Here is an 18,216-nt window from a genome sequence, read left to right as displayed (position 1 = left end):
TTGACATCAGACTTCGGCAATGAAAGCAACGAGACAATAATATGTCCATCAAATAAATAAAATCCGATCCCATTTTAGTGTAAATATAACCATATAAAATTCATTGTCATAGAAACGAAACAGTAACAATATACATATATCGGTGATCTACACTGTAATGATATTACAATAGAAACAATTAATGATGATTGGATCGTAATGTTCAGACGCCGTTCTTATACTTTTTACATGAAGCATCAGTTTAGCCGCTTGTTATCATAACTCTTATCAAAAACTCAGATTGAAGGTAGTAAAATTTCATAATGTCTCTTTTATGAACAAAATAGTTATTCTATAACAGAAATTTAATTTTACAGTCAAAAATATCAGTCCGTTTTATGTTACTTGTGTGATTACAAATCGCGACCTAATTTCCTGTTACAGTTCCACTTGACGTTCAATCTTGATCTCATTAGAACCATTATCACAAGTCTGTTTACCGCCCTGTTTTGACTAAATTAAAAGTTTAATTGATAATTGTGTCAAAATGATAAACAAAAATTCTAATTACGGCATACTGTATATTACGTCTTAAAATCGATTTCCGTTTCAGCGCCTGGGTATATCGGCTTCCAGTTTCGGAAACTGAAGTTCTTCGTGTGTATGTTTATTTCTATTCCATTGGGTCCTGTATTCAAACCCATTTTTATTACATTAGATATGAGTGACGATAGGATGATCCTATCCTATTCTGATTAATGAACTATAAATAGATATGTATGTAAATGACGTTTCATTTCAAAGGTCTGGGAATACCCTGTTACCATCACGTGACCTAATCAAGGTGCTGGCAAAGCTTGAGGACGGACACTGGACCAAGCCGTACTTTGACTGTGGAGGAGGTGATATCTGGATGGTAACATACTCGTCACCACTGTTCTACTATAACGTCACAACTGAGTCATTGGACTTCAAGTAAGGCTCTCCTTAATTATTAAAACTTTTGTAAACTTCACCTTGCGATATGCAATTTCTATATAAATTATATAACAATTATATTAATGATACAAATGCTAAGGTAAAATGTCACAAGATTTCCACGTCAGAATCAAATACAAAAGTGTTTGATGTAGTTAGTCGTGAAAGTGATTATCAATACCTTTCATATTCTTATGATAGAATATTTTATTGATAAACCTATATTTTAGTTATTGAAATAATCACACAACAGAAAAACCCAACACTTCTCGTTACTTTTAATGAAAAAGAATATTTATGTATGTTTCAACCTTTAAATTACATGTATTTTATTTCAATACATAACTGATGGAATTTCTTTGTCTCTCATTGGAGAATGGTTAAAAACATGATATTGCATGTTTTAGTAAATGTTTTAGGAAATTGAGTCCCGCCAAAATAAATTATCTAACAGTACACAGCTTTACAGATTAATATCCTTTACCCCAATAAAGATATCCTAAAAACTACAAAACAAGACGCTATTTTTTTTTAATTTAATAGTCATCAAATACAGTTTTATGAGACTACATGCTTATTTTCAAAAACGGCTCATTTTTGAGGTTGGCTTGTTTTCGAGGAAATCATCAAACACATGGTCTGTGACATCCTTAGTTATGCTATTCTTCACTACGACTTCGTGGTTGCACGGTTGGTTTCATTTAAAAGTAAAAGTACTCAAATAAATATTAAAGGAAACAAGTGACGACTGCCGAAAACTTTATTCAAACAAAAGTTTCTGTTACAAATTTAAAAAGATAACATGAGTGAGTTATATATGTCATATTTCAGGGGTGTAGCCACCATTGATATAGAATTAACAAACATCGATATAAATCAATGTGACCCAGATGAGAGCGAGGCGGGAGCATTGGACGTGTTTCGGGGTACACATAGCTGTATGCCATCTACCCAGGTATGTTATTTGAACAAATAGGTGTAATTATCCTGCAGCTGGCGCTGCCATTATTGTAATACGCCTGGCGCATGCATTTGACTGTATTCGGCAGTGATGGAAAACCGTTGTATTACGTCACGTGCATTAATTTCGATAGAATTACTTTATAAATTTACTTAAAATTTCGTTTAACAATATAAATAACTGTTGACATAAGCATTTTTTCATGTTGGAATGAAAAAGTTTATTCACGAAAATTCATAAAATATCTATCATATCCGTTGAAGTTTGATATTTTTTCGCGGAGCAGTAATTATGGCGTACTTCATCTGGCAAAATCCAGCGTAAACGTCAACATCAGGTAAACAAAGAGTGAACAACAAAACCGTTAAAGTTTTCATTGTATGATTTTCAATCAGTGTTGCAAGATAGATAGCATACATAGCCAGTGTATTAAAAATATAAGCTACATTTTGGCTTAGGACAGAAAGACAAGGTCAGAAGCTCACCACTTTTGTCTTTCTTCATCCCTGCCAAAGTACAGCTTATGTTTTAAGACACTGACTGTGTATTTTCTATATATCCTGTCGTGGTGCTGAAGTAGTTAAACAGTCATAAAATGTCTTGTGTAGGTAATAAGGTGATGTAGGTCGTGAGTTCAAGGCCCAGATATAGCACAAGTTAAAATTGTGTTCCTTAATCAATATTCAAAATATTGATAAATTAAGGACTCGGGGGATCCAGAGTTGAATTACCTGTCGTAATATATATATGTTAGAGCCAGAAGAGAGAGAGAGAGAGAGAGAGAGAGAGAGAGAGAGAGAGAGAGAGAGAGAGAGGGGGAAGAGAGAGAGAGAGAGAGAGAGAGAGAGAGAGAGAGAGAGAGAGAGAGAGAGAGAGAGAGAGGAAAACCATTATCATATATGCATGTATGTATATTATGGCATCAACATATATGGAAAATCAATCAATATGGAATACATATCCTATGATTTTTTCTACTTCCTGCAGTGTGTATTTGAGGCTGGACTGGGGTTCAAACGAGGAGCATATAAATGTGTTTGCAAAGCTGGTTACTATTTCCCCGATGTGCAGGCCGACATAAAGTACTTCAGTGGCATCGAAATAGAACGACTGTACGCTGAAAACAATACTGTTGTCATGGAGACAATGCGCTGTAAAGCATGCGCAGCAGGATGTGACACATGCGTAGATGCCTCGCCTTGTCTTTACCAGAGCCAACTTGCTCTCAGACTTCCGGTTCTCATCTTGACCATTATCACAGTGGTTCTCATCGTCGTCGTTGCCTGCATTACATACAACTTCCGGTTTGAGATGGTAACATTTCAAGGGATTGTAATATTAAAACTGACATGTTTGATTTTTAACCTAAATTAAGTATTTCATTGACCTAACAACCGACTGGCCACTGAGACGGGCATACGTCAATACAAAAGTTAATTCCAACGCTGTACCAGGTCTTAGCTGTAATAGCAAGGTACAAGAGGGCACTGATTACCATACTTTGTAAAATGTTTGCTTGTGTTTAGTTGATATGGTGATTCAATGTTGCTAGAGTACTCTCTAGAGTATAGATCTAACAGTATTGGATTAATGTCATTTGTTTTGGTTTCTTTACACAAATCCTCGACACGAATGAAAATATTGAAGACTTACCAAGAATAACGATAGTTTGATTATTTGAAAAATGAATTAAGGGATGGAAAACAGAAAGACAGAAGGAAAGGAAGGAAAGATGGAAAGAAAGAATGAAAAAAATCACAGCAGCATACGTTTTTTCATGCTTAGAAAAAAGTTCCTTAAAGTTTCTCCATTAAACCTTTAAATATTGCTGCCATGTATTTTTTGTTTTTTATTTCTGTTTTGCTTAATGTTCCATCATCGTACTGTGTTGAAAGTAAGATTGCTCATAGATTTACAATAAATATTCGGAAATCAGATTAATAGAAAAAAACATGGACGTGGATTTCACAATCTTGAAATCGCTTAGGATTATAAAATATCTGTTAAATGTTATTTAGATATTTAATCATTTACAAAGAACATTATCATAAGCATTAATCATGTTCATTTGAACGTACAAGCAAGATAACGACAAACAGTAGGGAATAATATTGGCTTTCATAGTATCATTACACCAATGTCCTCCAGATGATGGCAGATATTTTCAGTCAGACATGACGGATGTAGAATGAACGTTGACTATTATCGACCGAGACTTGTGACGTAAAGCTTCGGATTGTCTGTCTATTTGTATCATTGTCATGCATGCTCTTTGTTCATTGACAGGCTATAAAAACCGGAAGTCCAATATTCCTGCTCATCATGTGTACCGGAAGTATGTTAATGTGCACGAAGGTGAGTGACGCTGTTCATTATCCATGTACAGATATCTAATTAACCCCCTTTCATCAATATTTTGTTGATAATTTCTAAAAGCTTGTGAAGAATTCTTACACAAAGTCATTATTAACAGGATTGGATTGTTTACATTTGACAGAACAACTCTATAAAACTTATTCATTTACTCTATAGTGTAATTTCTATGTACGTATTGGAGTTAAACGAGAATAAAAAACATTTTGATAAAATCTTTCGAGAAATATCAACCAGGAGTATCGTATTTAAGATCTCATGTGAATTATCTATGTGAAACCCTGTTCCCATCCCATACTAATTCTACTGAAGGACATGTAATCGAAGAGTGAAAAAGAATGCCAATGATTTTCTTCTTATTTTTTTAAAGACACATATTAAGATTTAGGACCACCTCTTTTGGATTTAAAAGAAAAAAGGAAACACATTTAGATATGTTTTCTATCACGTTCAACTATGGAAAATAAACATTTTGTATGATATGAAGGCCCTCGGACTAAACATTTTGTATAATAGAAAGCCCCTGTATGGTAGCAAGACTCTCATACGTCTATAATATCTATTCCAGCGAAGACAGATAATAGTTTTACTAGAAATTCTTGATATTTCATTTTTTTCAAACAGATGTTCATTACATTCCCGGACGCGAACGATGCGCTATGTATCCTAGAACAGTGGTTGTTTCATACCGGGTTCGTCCTCATGTATGGAGCGCTGCTGTTAAAAACCTGGAGGTAAAGAATTATTGAGCATTTTGACTTGTTGTTCCTGTCCGATACCGAGGACAATTCTAATGTGCTACATGTAACACCATCTATTAAAAAAGAAGATGTTTGGTGGACTTCAAATTTCAATAAAAGGAAAAACAAAATAACAAAAACAAGATAAAATCACATTCAAAAACAAATTTAAATTTTGTAAAAAAAAAACAAAAAACGAAAGAGTGAGGCAACGTGTTACATATTTATATACAATAATTCCTTCACGTTGTCATAAAGCCTTAATATCTATAACTTATGAATTTATAACAACCACATAAAGCGTCCCCACAAACACAAGAGTTGGCAAAAACGTCCCCACAAACATAAGATTTGGCGAAAACGTCCCCACAAACATAAGATTTGGCAAAAACGTCCCAACAAACACAAGAGTTGGCAAAAACGTCCCCACAAACACCAGAGTTGGCAAAAACGTCCCCACAAACATAAGATTTGGCGAAAACGTCCCCACAAACATAAGATTTGGCAAAAACGTCCCAACAAACACAAGAGTTGGCAAAAACGTCCCCACAAACACCAGAGTTGGCAAAAACGTCCCCACAAACATAAGATTTGGCAAAAACGTCCCAACAAACACAAGAGTTGGCAAAAACATCCCTACAAACACAAGAGTTGGTGAAAACGTCCCCACAAACATAAGAGTTGGCAAAAACGCTCCCACAAACACAAGAGTTGGCGAAAACGTTCCCATAAACACAAGAGTTGGTGAAAACGTCCCCACAAACACCAGAGTTGGCAAAAACGTCCCCACAAACATAAGATTTGGCAAAAACGTCCCAACAAAGATAAGAGTTGGCGAAAACGTCCCCACAAACACAAGAGTTGGCAAAAACATCCCCACAAACACAAGAGTTGGCAAAAACGCTCCCACAAACACAAGAGTTGGCGAAAACGTTCCCATAAACACAAGAGTTGGCAAAAACGTCCCCACAAACATAAGATTTGGCAAAAACGTCCCAACAAACACAAGAGTTGGCAAAAACGTCCCCACAAACACAAGAGTTGGTGAAAACGTCCCCACAAACACAAGAGTTGGCAAAAACGTCCCAACAAACACAAGAGTTGGCGAAAACGTCCCCACAAACACAAGAGTTGGCAAAAACATCCCGACAAACACAAGAGTTGACAAAAACGTCCCCACAAACACAAGAGTTGGCGAAAACGCCCCCACAAACAAAAGAGTTGGTGAAAATGTCCCCACAAACACAAGAGTTGGTGAAAACGTCCCCACAAACATAAGATTTGGCAAAAACGTCCCCACAAACACAAGAGTTGGCGAAAACGTCCCCATAAACACAAGATTTGGCAAAAACGTCCCCACAAACACCAGAGTTGGCAAAAACGTCCCCACAAACATAAGATTTGGCAAAAACGTCCCAACAAACACAAGAGTTGGCAAAAACATCCCTACAAACACAAGAGTTGGTGAAAACGTCCCCACAAACACAAGAGTTGGCAAAAACGTCCCCACAAACACAAGAGTTGGCAAAAACGTCCCCACAAACACAAGAGTTGGCAAAAACGCTCCCACAAACACAAGAGTTGGTGAAAACGTCCCCACAAACACCAGAGTTGGCAAAAACGTCCCCACAAACATAAGATTTGGCGAAAACGTCCCAACAAACACAAGAGTTGGCAAAAACATCCCTACAAACACAAGAAATGGTGAAAACGTCCCCACAAACACAAGAGTTGGCAAAAACGTCCCCACAAACACAAGAGTTGGCAAAAACGTCCCCACAAACACAAGAGTTGGCGAAAACGTCCCCACAAACACAAGAGTTGGCAAAAACATCCCCACAAACACAAGAGTTGGCAAAAACGCTCACGCAAACACAAGAGTTGGTGAAAACGTCCCCACAAACACAAGAGTTGGTGAAAACGTCCCCACAAACACCAGAGTTGGCAAAAACGTCCCCACAAACATAAGATTTGGCGAAAATGTCCCCACAAACATAAGATTTGTCAAAAACGTCCCAACAAATACAAGAGTTGGCAAAAACGTCCCCACAAACATAAGATTTGGCGAAAATGTCCCCACAAACACAAGAGTTGGCGAAAACGTCCCCACAAACATAAGATTTGGCGAAAACGTCCCAACAAGCATAAGATTTGGCAAAAACGTCCCAACAAACACAAGAGTTGGCGAAAACGTCCCCACAAACACAAGAGTTGGCAAAAACGTCCCCACAAACACAAGAGTTGGTGAAAACGTCCCCACAAACACAAGAGTTGGCAAAAACGCCCCCACAAACACAAGAGTTGGTGAAAACGTCCCACAAACACAAGAGTTGGTGAAAACGTCCCCACAAACACAAGAGTTGGTGAAAACGTCCCCACAAACACCAGAGTTGGCAAAAACGTCCCCACAAACATAAGATTTGTCAAAAACGTCCCAACAAATACAAGAGTTGGCGAAAACGTCCCCACAAACATAAGATTTGGCGAAAACGTCCCAACAAGCATAAGATTTGGCAAAAACGTCCCAACAAAGATAAGAGTTGGCGAAAACGTCCCCACAAACACAAGAGTTGGCAAAAACATCCCCACAAACACAAGAGTTGGCAAAAACGCTCCCACACAAACACAAACACAAGAGTTGGTGAAAACGTCCCCACAAACACAAGAGTTGGCAAAAACGTCTCCACAAACATAAGATTTGGCAAAAACGTCCCAACAAACACAAGAGTTGGCGAAAACGTCCCCACAAACACAAGAGTTGGCAAAAACGTCCCCACAAACACAAGAGTTGGTGAAAACGTCCCCACAAACACAAGAGTTGGCGAAAACGTCCCCACAAACACAAGAGTTGGTGAAAACGTCCCCACAAACACAAGAGTTGGTGAAAACGTCCCCACAAACATAAGATTTGGCGAAAACGTCCCCACAAACACAAGAGTTGGCGAAAACGTCCCCATAAACACAAGATTTGGCAAAAACGTCCCCACAAACACCAGAGTTGGCAAAAACGTCCCCACAAACACAAGATTTGGCAAAAACGTCCCAACAAACACAAGAGTTGGCAAAAACATCCCTACAAACACAAGAGTTGGTGAAAACGTCCCCACAAACACAAGAGTTGGCAAAAACGTCCCCACAAACACAAGAGTTGGCAAAAACGCCCCCACAAACACAAGAGTTGGTGAAAACGTCCCACAAACACAAGAGTTGGTGAAAACGTCCCCACAAACACCAGAGTTGGCAAAAACGTCCCCACAAACATAAGATTTGGCGAAAACGTCCCAACAAACACAAGAGTTGGCAAAAACATCCCTACAAACACAAGAAATGGTGAAAACGTCCCCACAAACACAAGAGTTGGCAAAAACGTCCCCACAAACACAAGAGTTGGCAAAAACGTCCCCACAAACACAAGAGTTGGCGAAAACGTCCCCACAAACACAAGAGTTGGTGAAAACATCCCCACAAACACAAGAGTTGGCAAAAACGCTCACGCAAACACAAGAGTTGGTGAAAACGTCCCCACAAACACAAGAGTTGGTGAAAACGTCCCCACAAACACCAGAGTTGGCAAAAACGTCCCCACAAACATAAGATTTGGCAAAAACGTCCCAACAAATACAAGAGTTGGCGAAAACGTCCCCACAAACATAAGATTTGGCGAAAATGTCCCCACAAACACAAGAGTTGGCGAAAACGTCCCCACAAACACAAGATTTGGCAAAAACGTCCCCACAAACACAAGAGTTGTCCCCACAAACACAAGAGTTGGCAAAAACGTCCCCACAAACACAAGAGTTGGCAAAAACGTCCCCACAAACACAAGAGTTGGTGAAAACGTCCCCACAAACACAAGAGTTGGCAAAAACGTCTCCACAAACATAAGATTTGGCAAAAACGTCCCAACAAACACAAGAGTTGGCGAAAACGTCCCCACAAACATAAGATTTGGCGAAAACGTCCCCACAAACATAAGATTTGGCAAAAACGTCCCAACAAAGATAAGAGTTGGCAAAAACGTCCCCACAAACACAAGAGTTGACAAAAACGTCCCTACAAACACAAGAGTTGGTGAAAACGTCCCCACAAACACAAGAGTTGGCGAAAACGTTCCCATAAACATAACATTTGGCGAAAACGTCCCCACAAACACAAGAGTTGGTGAAAACGTCCCCACAAACAAAAGATTTGGCAAAAACGTCCCAACAAACACAAGAGTTGGCAAAAACGTCCCCACAAACACAAGAGTTGGTGAAAACGTCCCCACAAACACAAGAGTTGGCAAAAACGTCTCCACAAACACAAGAGTTGGCAAAAACGTCCCCACAAACACAAGAGTTGGCAAAAACACAAACATAGAGTTTGGCAAAACGTCCCCACAAACACAAGAGTTGGTGAAAACGTCCCCACAAACACAAGAGTTGGTGAAAACGTCCCCACAAACACAAGAGTTGGCAAAAACGTCCCCACAAACATAAGATTTGGCAAAAACGTCCCCACAAACACAGGAGTTGGCGAAAACGTCCCCAAAACACAAGAGTTGGCAAAAACGTCCCCACAAACACAAGAGTTGGCGAAAACGTCCCCAAAACACAAGAGTTGGCAAAAACGTCCCCACAAACACAAGAGTTGGCGAAAACGTCCCAACAAACACAAAAGCACCTACTTGAAACGATCGAGGTTTACCTGTAAGTTATATAAAACAATACCTTCAATATGCAAAGTTTCCATGATGACAGCCTAGAAATAAAGGTTTTAGTTTCAGTCAACATGGCCCTGTTAGATACCATATAAAAATAGATAGGAGTTTGAGTGTATGCAAGTATATAGTTTTATTGAATAAGGATTTGGGCCGTCTATATTGGAAGAATGGGTAAAGGGAAGGCATATCTGTTTCTGTAATGTTCTATCTCTGTATCAGCGGAGCCTGTTTATTTAATTAAATTTGGACATGAAGTAAAATGATGACAATTTAAAGGTAAACATCATCAGAAGTGAAAGCATAGACAAAATGTATGGATTAACAGAATACTGCATTAGAGGAAAGATGTTTCCGGCAATGCATCCGCACAGTCTGTTTATACAATTCAATTTCGTTGAGAAAATGATGGTCTAAAATAAAAAAGTTATACATCATCAGCAGTGAGATCATGAGACCAAATACATAAATTACTTTTTTTTCAGGATATCAATAATATTCCGTGTAGGTCGACTAAAGCGTGTATATCTACCAGATAAAGTTCTACTGCAGAGAATGATCCCTCTGTTAGCGGTCGCAGTGGCCTACTTAGCTGCTTGGACAGCGTCCGACTGGCCTAAAGTAACCACAAGAAAGACTATAAACAAACTCAAATTCCAGGTGTGTGTTGAAGGATGGTGGTCTTACGGGATGCAGGGAGGTTAGTTGCACTAATCACTAATTAAGTCATATTCATTGTAAGAAGGCACTTTCTAGTTTCACGGTTTATATGTTTTTTATTGTCCCTAGATGTACAACTTCTGTGTGTAAAACACCAAAAAGTGAACATAATCATGATCCAAAGTAAAATTCAATTAAAAGATGAATTGTCTACACGGAGACTTGTGTAGATTATGTAAAAGTACAAGTAGAGTAAGACCAGGTGTTCCAGAAGAGTAAGCGTCTTCTGTTTCATTGACGACGCCCGCCATTGGGAAGATGAAGATCAGTGTGTAGTGATCAAAACGCCACACATTTTTCTTATTTTGAAGAAAGAAAATATGTTTTGCATATACTTACCAGCTTGTAAAAAATGATTAACAGAATAGCATTTCTATAGATTAAGTTCAAACATCCCTTTTTCTTGATCGTTCCCTTTCAATCTGACAAGTACCGTAAACTTTATTTCGCTGTTACTAACTTACTTAACGATTCTACGCTATACAATGTAAATGTCATCCCTGTCTTAATTCCCGAAGACTGACTTCCACTGAAAAGGTTCGATCGCGAAAATTGCGAAAATATGAAAGCTACATTTGTATTTGGTGTACAGTAACTTTAGAATACTCACGTTTGATTGATCACTATCTTACAATAGTGATATAATCAATTAGTAACGTAAATCTAACAAACCCGTTCTTCTAGCACTCTCATAGTAGTTATTTCAAAACAGCATAGGTAACATTGCATAGAAAGAAGCGTTCCTATCCAAACCTTGGAAGAGTGACAACGACCATGGTGTCGATGAAAGGGATGGTACAAACATTCTCTAACTATTTATTCAATTTAGTTCCATAGCCTATTATATTTTCTTATTATTTGAAAAAAAGAGGGATTAGTCTCCCCTTTTTTATTCTGTTCACCCGATTAGGGCTTCTGTCATCTTGATTTTGGTACCACATCGGACCTTTTGTTAATCTCTTTGGACTACTTTTGAGTAAGAAATATTTTTCTAGTGAAAGTACAATGACAAATTCATCTTTCATTTGTTTTATTTCAGCTGAGGCCATCATGCTTCTAGCAGGTGTGTACTTGTGTTTTACCGTAAGAAAGGCACCTGCTCACTTCAACGAGAGCAAACATATCACGTGGTCTACTTACAACGCTATAATCCTCGGAACGTTCCTTGTCATCGTCATGTGAGTCCCACAAACATTTCACACATTTATCTTATCAAAGGGATGCGATCTTAGATAGTCATCTGTATGTAGTAAATCAAACTAATAATGAGAAAAAGGTCTTTTTTTATTTAAAAAAATGATTTTAAACAATGTTTTTTAGGTTGGTAATGCCAATAGAATAGGATTCTTATAACAACCAGTAGAGTATTGGACTGTGACATTTCGATGACTCCACATAGGAGTATAGTACAGTCGGAAAAGAATGTCTGTTCCTTACCATCGCGTACACTACGTATGTTAGTGCTAGAACGCCCCGCACTGGTCAATTGTCTGATGAAAGTGACCGTGTAGTAATCGAAACATCACGTTCTTATCTTCTACTGATTGTTTTATAAGAACTTCTATTCTATAGGTAATGGTAAGTTTATATTGCTTGATTGCGTGAAGACAGCTTCAGTAAAATGATATTGTGAATCATGATATCATGTCTGTTGTAAGCAATGATTGGAGAATGTTATTATGAAAATTTAATATTTAGTGTCTTATATAAGTGAAAAACCCGTAAAACAAAGACCAGTTTCACAAATCAAAGATGCACATTGTGCTAGTTTGGCCTTAAATTAAAGCGAAAAACTATCGACAACAGTAACTATAGTTGTTTGCGGACACTTCGGAAAATTTCAGTTAGAAAGTCAGATATCAAATTGTTTTTCATGTAATATGAGATAAAATTCTGGTGAGATTGGTCTTAAAGTTTTGTTTGGGTGAGTTTAAATGGATATATATTATATTAAAGTTATGTTTAATGGGATGCTACAGAATAGATAAAACTTGATTTATTTCTCAGTTTTTGAAACTGTTAATGTCACGTGGGATTTGTTGTTTCGTTGTAATGTGAGAATGTCTTGATGAGATTTCCTGTGCAGATGGGCTGTCTTATGTTAATGTCGCAAAGTTACACAACTAAGTTAATATAATGAAATATATGTTTGAATATTTCAATATTGTAATATTGTAGACATTTTATCAGCAACACGAATTCCGGGCCGGATTACGTTTACCTTATATATTTCCTACAAGTGCAGGTGTTTGTTACCATCACATCGGCTCTCATATTTACACCAAAGGTTAGTTTGTAGTATGTTGTTTTCATTTTAATATTTTATCCAAAAAATCCTCTTTAACGATTGTCTTGAATCATTACCATGATTGTTTTGACTCAACACCTCGATTATATAGACTCATTACCACGATTGTATTGACTCATTACCACGATTGTCTTGACTCATTAACGTCATTGTCCTGACTCAACATAATTGTCTTGACTCATTACCACGATTGGTTTGACTCATTACCACGATTGTTTTGACTCAACACCTCGATTATATAGACTCATTACCACGATTGTATTGACTCATTACCACGATTGTCTTCTCTCATTAACGTCATTGTCCTGACTCAACATTACTGTCTTGACTCATTACCACGATTGTCTTGACTCATTACCACGATTGTCTTGACTCACAAACGTCATTGTCCTGACTCAAAATTATTGTCTTGACTCATTATCAGGATTATATTGACTCAATACCCCGGTTGCCTTGACTCACAAACGTCATTGTCCTGATTCAAAATTATTGTCTTGACTCATTGCCGCGATTGCCGTGACTCATTACCACGATTGTCGTGACTCATTAACGTCATTGTCCTGACTCTACATTATTGTCTTGACTCGTCGCCACGATTGTCTTGACTCATTACCACGATTGTTTTGACTCAACACATCGATTATATAGACTCATTACCGCGATTGTATTGACTCATTACCACGATTGTCTTCTCTCATTAACGTCATTGTCCTGACTCAACATTACAGTCTTGACTCATTACCACGATTGTTTTGACTCATTACCACGATTGTCTTGACTCATCACAACGATTGTCTTTACTCAATAATACCATTATCTTGAATCAATAAAACGATTGTCTTGACTCAATACCCCGATTGCCTTGACTCAATACCATGATTGTCTCGACTCATTACCATCATTGTATTGACTCATTACCACGATTGTCTTGACACCAAATCACCATTGACTTGACTCAATACTCCGATTGTCTTGACACAATACCACGATTGTCTTGACTCAATACCACGATTGATTTGACACAATACTCCCATTGTCTTGACACAATACCACGATTGTTTTGACTCAATACCCCGTTTGTTTTGACGCAAAACCTCGATTATATAGACTCATTACCACGATTGTATTGACTCATGACCACGATTGCCTTGACTCACTAACGTCATTGTCCCGACCCAACATTATTGTCTTGACTCATTACCACGATTGTCGTGACTCATTACCACGATTGTCTTGACTCATTAACGTCATTGTCCTGACTCAACATTATTGTCTTGACTCATTACCACGATTGTCTTGACTCATCACAACGATTGTCTTGACTCATTACCACCATAGTCTTTACTCAATAATACCATTATCTTGAATCAATAAAACGATTGCTTGTACCCCGATTGCCTTGACTCAATACCATGATTGTCTCGACTCATTACCATCATTGTATTGACTCAATACCCCGATTGCCATGACACAATATCTCTAATATCTGTCTTGACTTCATACCATGTTTGTCTTGTGTCCTTTCTTCATATTAAAGACAAGAAATCTAAACTAGGTTTAAGATGTATATCCAAGACATATACTGCTTGCAAATAATTTTGATTACATATAACAATCATCATCCATATAGACCTCATGTTTTTCGAAGCATTCCTTGGCAGGATAAAATGATAATAACTTTTAGTTATAACAAACAATCTGTTATTTTCCCAGTATTTCCTGTAAACCCTTTCAGAACGACATAACTATCAGTTTGAGGTTGTCGACATAACTATCAGTTTGAGGTTGTCGACGTAACTATCAGTTTGAGGTTGTCGACATAACTATCAGTTTGAGGTTGTCGACATAACTATCAGTTTGACGTTGTCGACGTAACTATCAGTTTGGGGTTGTCGACATAACTATCAGTTTGAGGTTGTCCGTCATTTCTTTTGCAGTTCTACGCCCTTTATAAAAACACAGAAGTTCGTGATATTGACAATGAAAGTTTGCCAACAATCACGCGTACTGTGACAGGGCGGGAAAAAGTGAACGTTCTGAAGGTCATTAATGCGAAGTCCAATTGCAAAACTGTGTCAACTCAGACAGAGGAGAAACCAATTGCGCCGGTAGAGTGGGTGGGCAAGGTAAGTATTTGTTTCACCCTTGAATACTTAGTCCTGAATATTCATGTGAGATTGTCACGAAAAACACCAGAGTCATGAACAAAACAATCAGATTATCTTTGTTGAGTATACCTTGTAAGGAAATAGAATAATGAAAATAGTTGATGTCTAATGATTTGGTACTTCTTATTACAGGAAAAGATTGGAAATCTTAACATGATTTTATCGGTGTCGCATGTTATAATTAGGTCTTGTGATATTTGAATACATAAAGGAATCATTCGTGCTATTGATATTTGAGATAACGACCTTTCATTCCAATCAACGACAAAAGAAAAAAACCGGCAATGATGTTATTTTGTTTTGTTGACAGCTGTAATATGAATCTACATGTTCATGCTTAATAAAGGTTGTTTGTACTATAAACTAATGATGGAACCATACAGCAAATACCGGGAACGTGAGCTTCTGTGTGAATTTCAAAAGATAAATCCTTGAAAGTAATTTAAATATAGAATGCGCTTGAAACAGGAAACATCAGATAGACAGATCTCGATAAGGAGAAGTGCAGGAGTTCTTGAAACTATGATAATGTATAGTATACCAAATTCAGGCCCTGCAAATTCTTGTTTACATAATTATTGCCCTTTCATAAAATTTTGTGTTCAAGAAGTCGTTTACTGGGAGCATTCATCAATTTCACTAAAAATCTTGTTTTACATTACAGACACCGTCTCAGATATCCATTCATCTACCCGGTCGAAATCGGGTTCATCCCACCCCATCCACATTATCACCATATACAGCAGAGGCGCAGGCACATAACAAAAATTGAGGAGCCGTCCATTAGGCTTTCCAGCGTGGATATTTGATAGTTAACAACGAACAGCAAGACTGTGAACATTTTATCGCGTCAACAATTAAAAACTGATGATTGTTGTCATCGACTTAGTACAACGAAAGCAGTATTCTTCGACAATGTTTCATTTTAAACCAAACATCTGAATTATGTCGTTGTTGAAGGTACTGCTTTAGTATCGAGATATATTTTCATCTTTTGAAAGTTTGTTATTGGAATATTATTGTGACTAGTGATTCAATTGATATTGAACTGGTTCTTGGTTTGAGAACCTGACATTAAGTATATTTATGTTGATCTATGGCAGGTATCGACAATGAAGCAGTAGACACTTATCCTTTCGGGAAGTTTTCCTTATACGCTTTCAGTGACTCATTTTTTCCGTTTCCATTCTGTGGTATATCATTGCTGGATCATTATCCCTCCTGCCTTTTAGTATAAGGTCGTATGACCGATGTCGGAATCCGAGAGGAGATTGCAATATTCAGTTAAACTCTGTGTCACGTTTTCAATGGTGTACGACAACATTGATGAATACAGTGGACTTGATATCAGTTTCCAAGAATGCGACCCTTTGTCAGATCAGCTGGGTCAACACATTCTACCTATTCTGTAAACAAAAATAGACGTTTCAGTTATACATCTGGAACACGACAGTCGTATATGATCTGTTACATAGGTGAATCCGTCCATGTAGAACTATTTGACGAATAAAATTGTAAGACAATATGGGTATAATATTTTACGTGAAGAAGTTAAGTCAAAGTGGTCTGTTCGGATTTAAAGTTATTGGTTGAGACAGCCGAGGGTACAGCTGTGTGTTTGAGAGTTTCTACAAAGACCTACCAAAGGTACATACATATACACATATATCACGTCTCAATCACATTATACTTGAAAATCACATATCTTTATAATTTTATCAAATGCCCATGGGAAAATATTTCAATTTTGAAAGAGAATCGAGACAACTTGAATATCTTTTTATGGTAGTATAACATTAGATATCTTACACCAATTGTACTACTACAACGTCATCGCCAAGCTTACTGTTGACCTGTAGAAAGATGTACAATAGACAAATAGTATTAAAGATCACCATACAACTCAACAAGACAGTATATTACCATTTAGTACATGTATGTCCAAACAACTGTTGATCAACATTTTTAAAAATTGTAATGTAGTTCATGCTGTTTCATCCTAATTAGAAGCAAAGAATAAATTGTTCATCTTTTGAATGTACTAGACACTTGTTTAATGCGAGTTTAGTTTTGAAAGTTCTGTTTAAACATTAAAGAACATCGGTAACCGTTTATTTCTATTCCGTATCTGGTCGAGCTCTGTCTTTTACATAACTACAACAAAGAAACATTTCTATTTATCAAATTTTATTTCGTGCGGGAAGAAAATCGATGGAAAACAATGGGAAATGCAGACTTTGAATCGACCGAGAAAAAACAACAATACGATTACAGCTAGCTGAAACTTGTAAATGGATGATACAATCTATGAGATCCTATATTTTTCCGAGATTAAAACCTTTCTTTTACATGTTGGTAAAGAGTTACGCGGCAGGATTTCAGTCTTTACGTAAGATGATTCATCCTCTGTTATAAGTCACCATTCCATTTCTCTAAAGTAACGTTTCTGTTGTGATATCGATTAACCATGCCAACTCAGCGTTATTTAGAAAAAAATAAAATCACGACATAAAAGAAAGTAATATCTATAAACGTTTTCTGTCCCAGAATTTGAAAATCGTCTTCGAGAAATCAAAATCGTAAACTAAAGACGTGCTTTAGGGAACTTTTATTGGTACCAGTAAAAGTGTTCGTTTGCAGTTGTCATGTAATTAACGGATATCATTAACAGATGTTACCCATCAATTATATCGCATCAATATTACAATGTATAAACCTAAGCTATAGCAGAATGCTTGTACCCTGAAACAGTCGTGACATCTTCAATGTGTATATAATTCGTGCTGCACCTCAACAAGAGAATAGACCTAAGGTAAATGAAATTTTCCGAAAGAGTACCTAAAATGAAAAACGTGTTCCATTCCGAAAGTTTATATGTTCTTGCTCGGGCAAAAGCCCGTGCGAGCGGGCGTCCAGCCAGTTGAGACTAGCCTTTCTCCTGTCTGGCCTCCGCTCTTCCCTCCAGAAACCGATCCATACTATATCTATTGGTTCTTCATCCCTAAATGTGTGAGCGTGTGTGTTGTATGGGGCTGTGTGTATTTGTGAAGGGAACTGGTTGTTTTGGGACCGGAGATGAAATTGACGGCGAATGTCCATTTCTCTCATGGCACAATCTACAGCCTTATCGAAAACATTAAACTGTCCTCTTATAACTTGTAGCCTAATGTCGGGAACCTCTAACCCATCCCCAACAAACCTATCGTGCTGTTGGGAAATAACAGGAGAATGTTATTCCTGGTTTTCATAAACTTTTTCTGAACAACGACACAATTCGTTGTGCAAAAAGT

At 37.4% G+C, this 18,216-nt stretch overlaps 1 protein-coding gene across 1 annotated transcript in view; it reads left to right on the top strand.

The window, feature by feature from the left end:
* The window catches only part of LOC132543204 (probable G-protein coupled receptor CG31760), a 45,826-nt gene extending 28,843 nt beyond the window's left edge, over positions 1 to 16,983 (top strand). The window contains exons 3-12 of the mRNA XM_060206677.1: positions 784 to 954; positions 1,789 to 1,912; positions 2,906 to 3,232; positions 4,205 to 4,273; positions 4,916 to 5,025; positions 10,216 to 10,430; positions 11,490 to 11,628; positions 12,629 to 12,737; positions 14,696 to 14,884; positions 15,591 to 16,983. Coding sequence (XP_060062660.1) covers positions 784 to 954; positions 1,789 to 1,912; positions 2,906 to 3,232; positions 4,205 to 4,273; positions 4,916 to 5,025; positions 10,216 to 10,430; positions 11,490 to 11,628; positions 12,629 to 12,737; positions 14,696 to 14,884; positions 15,591 to 15,698 — 1,561 coding nt within the window. The 3' untranslated portion in view covers positions 15,699 to 16,983. The remainder of the gene's footprint in view (positions 1 to 783; positions 955 to 1,788; positions 1,913 to 2,905; positions 3,233 to 4,204; positions 4,274 to 4,915; positions 5,026 to 10,215; positions 10,431 to 11,489; positions 11,629 to 12,628; positions 12,738 to 14,695; positions 14,885 to 15,590) is intronic.
* The last annotated feature ends 1,233 nt before the right edge of the window (positions 16,984 to 18,216 follow it).

This window comes from Ylistrum balloti, unplaced genomic scaffold (assembly GCF_031769215.1).
Source record: "Ylistrum balloti isolate Yb309-2 unplaced genomic scaffold, AGI_CSIRO_Ybal_v1 Utg369744, whole genome shotgun sequence".
NCBI classification, from domain to species: Eukaryota; Metazoa; Mollusca; class Bivalvia; order Pectinida; family Pectinidae; genus Ylistrum; species Ylistrum balloti.
This window is presented reverse-complemented; position numbering and strand designations above follow the sequence as displayed.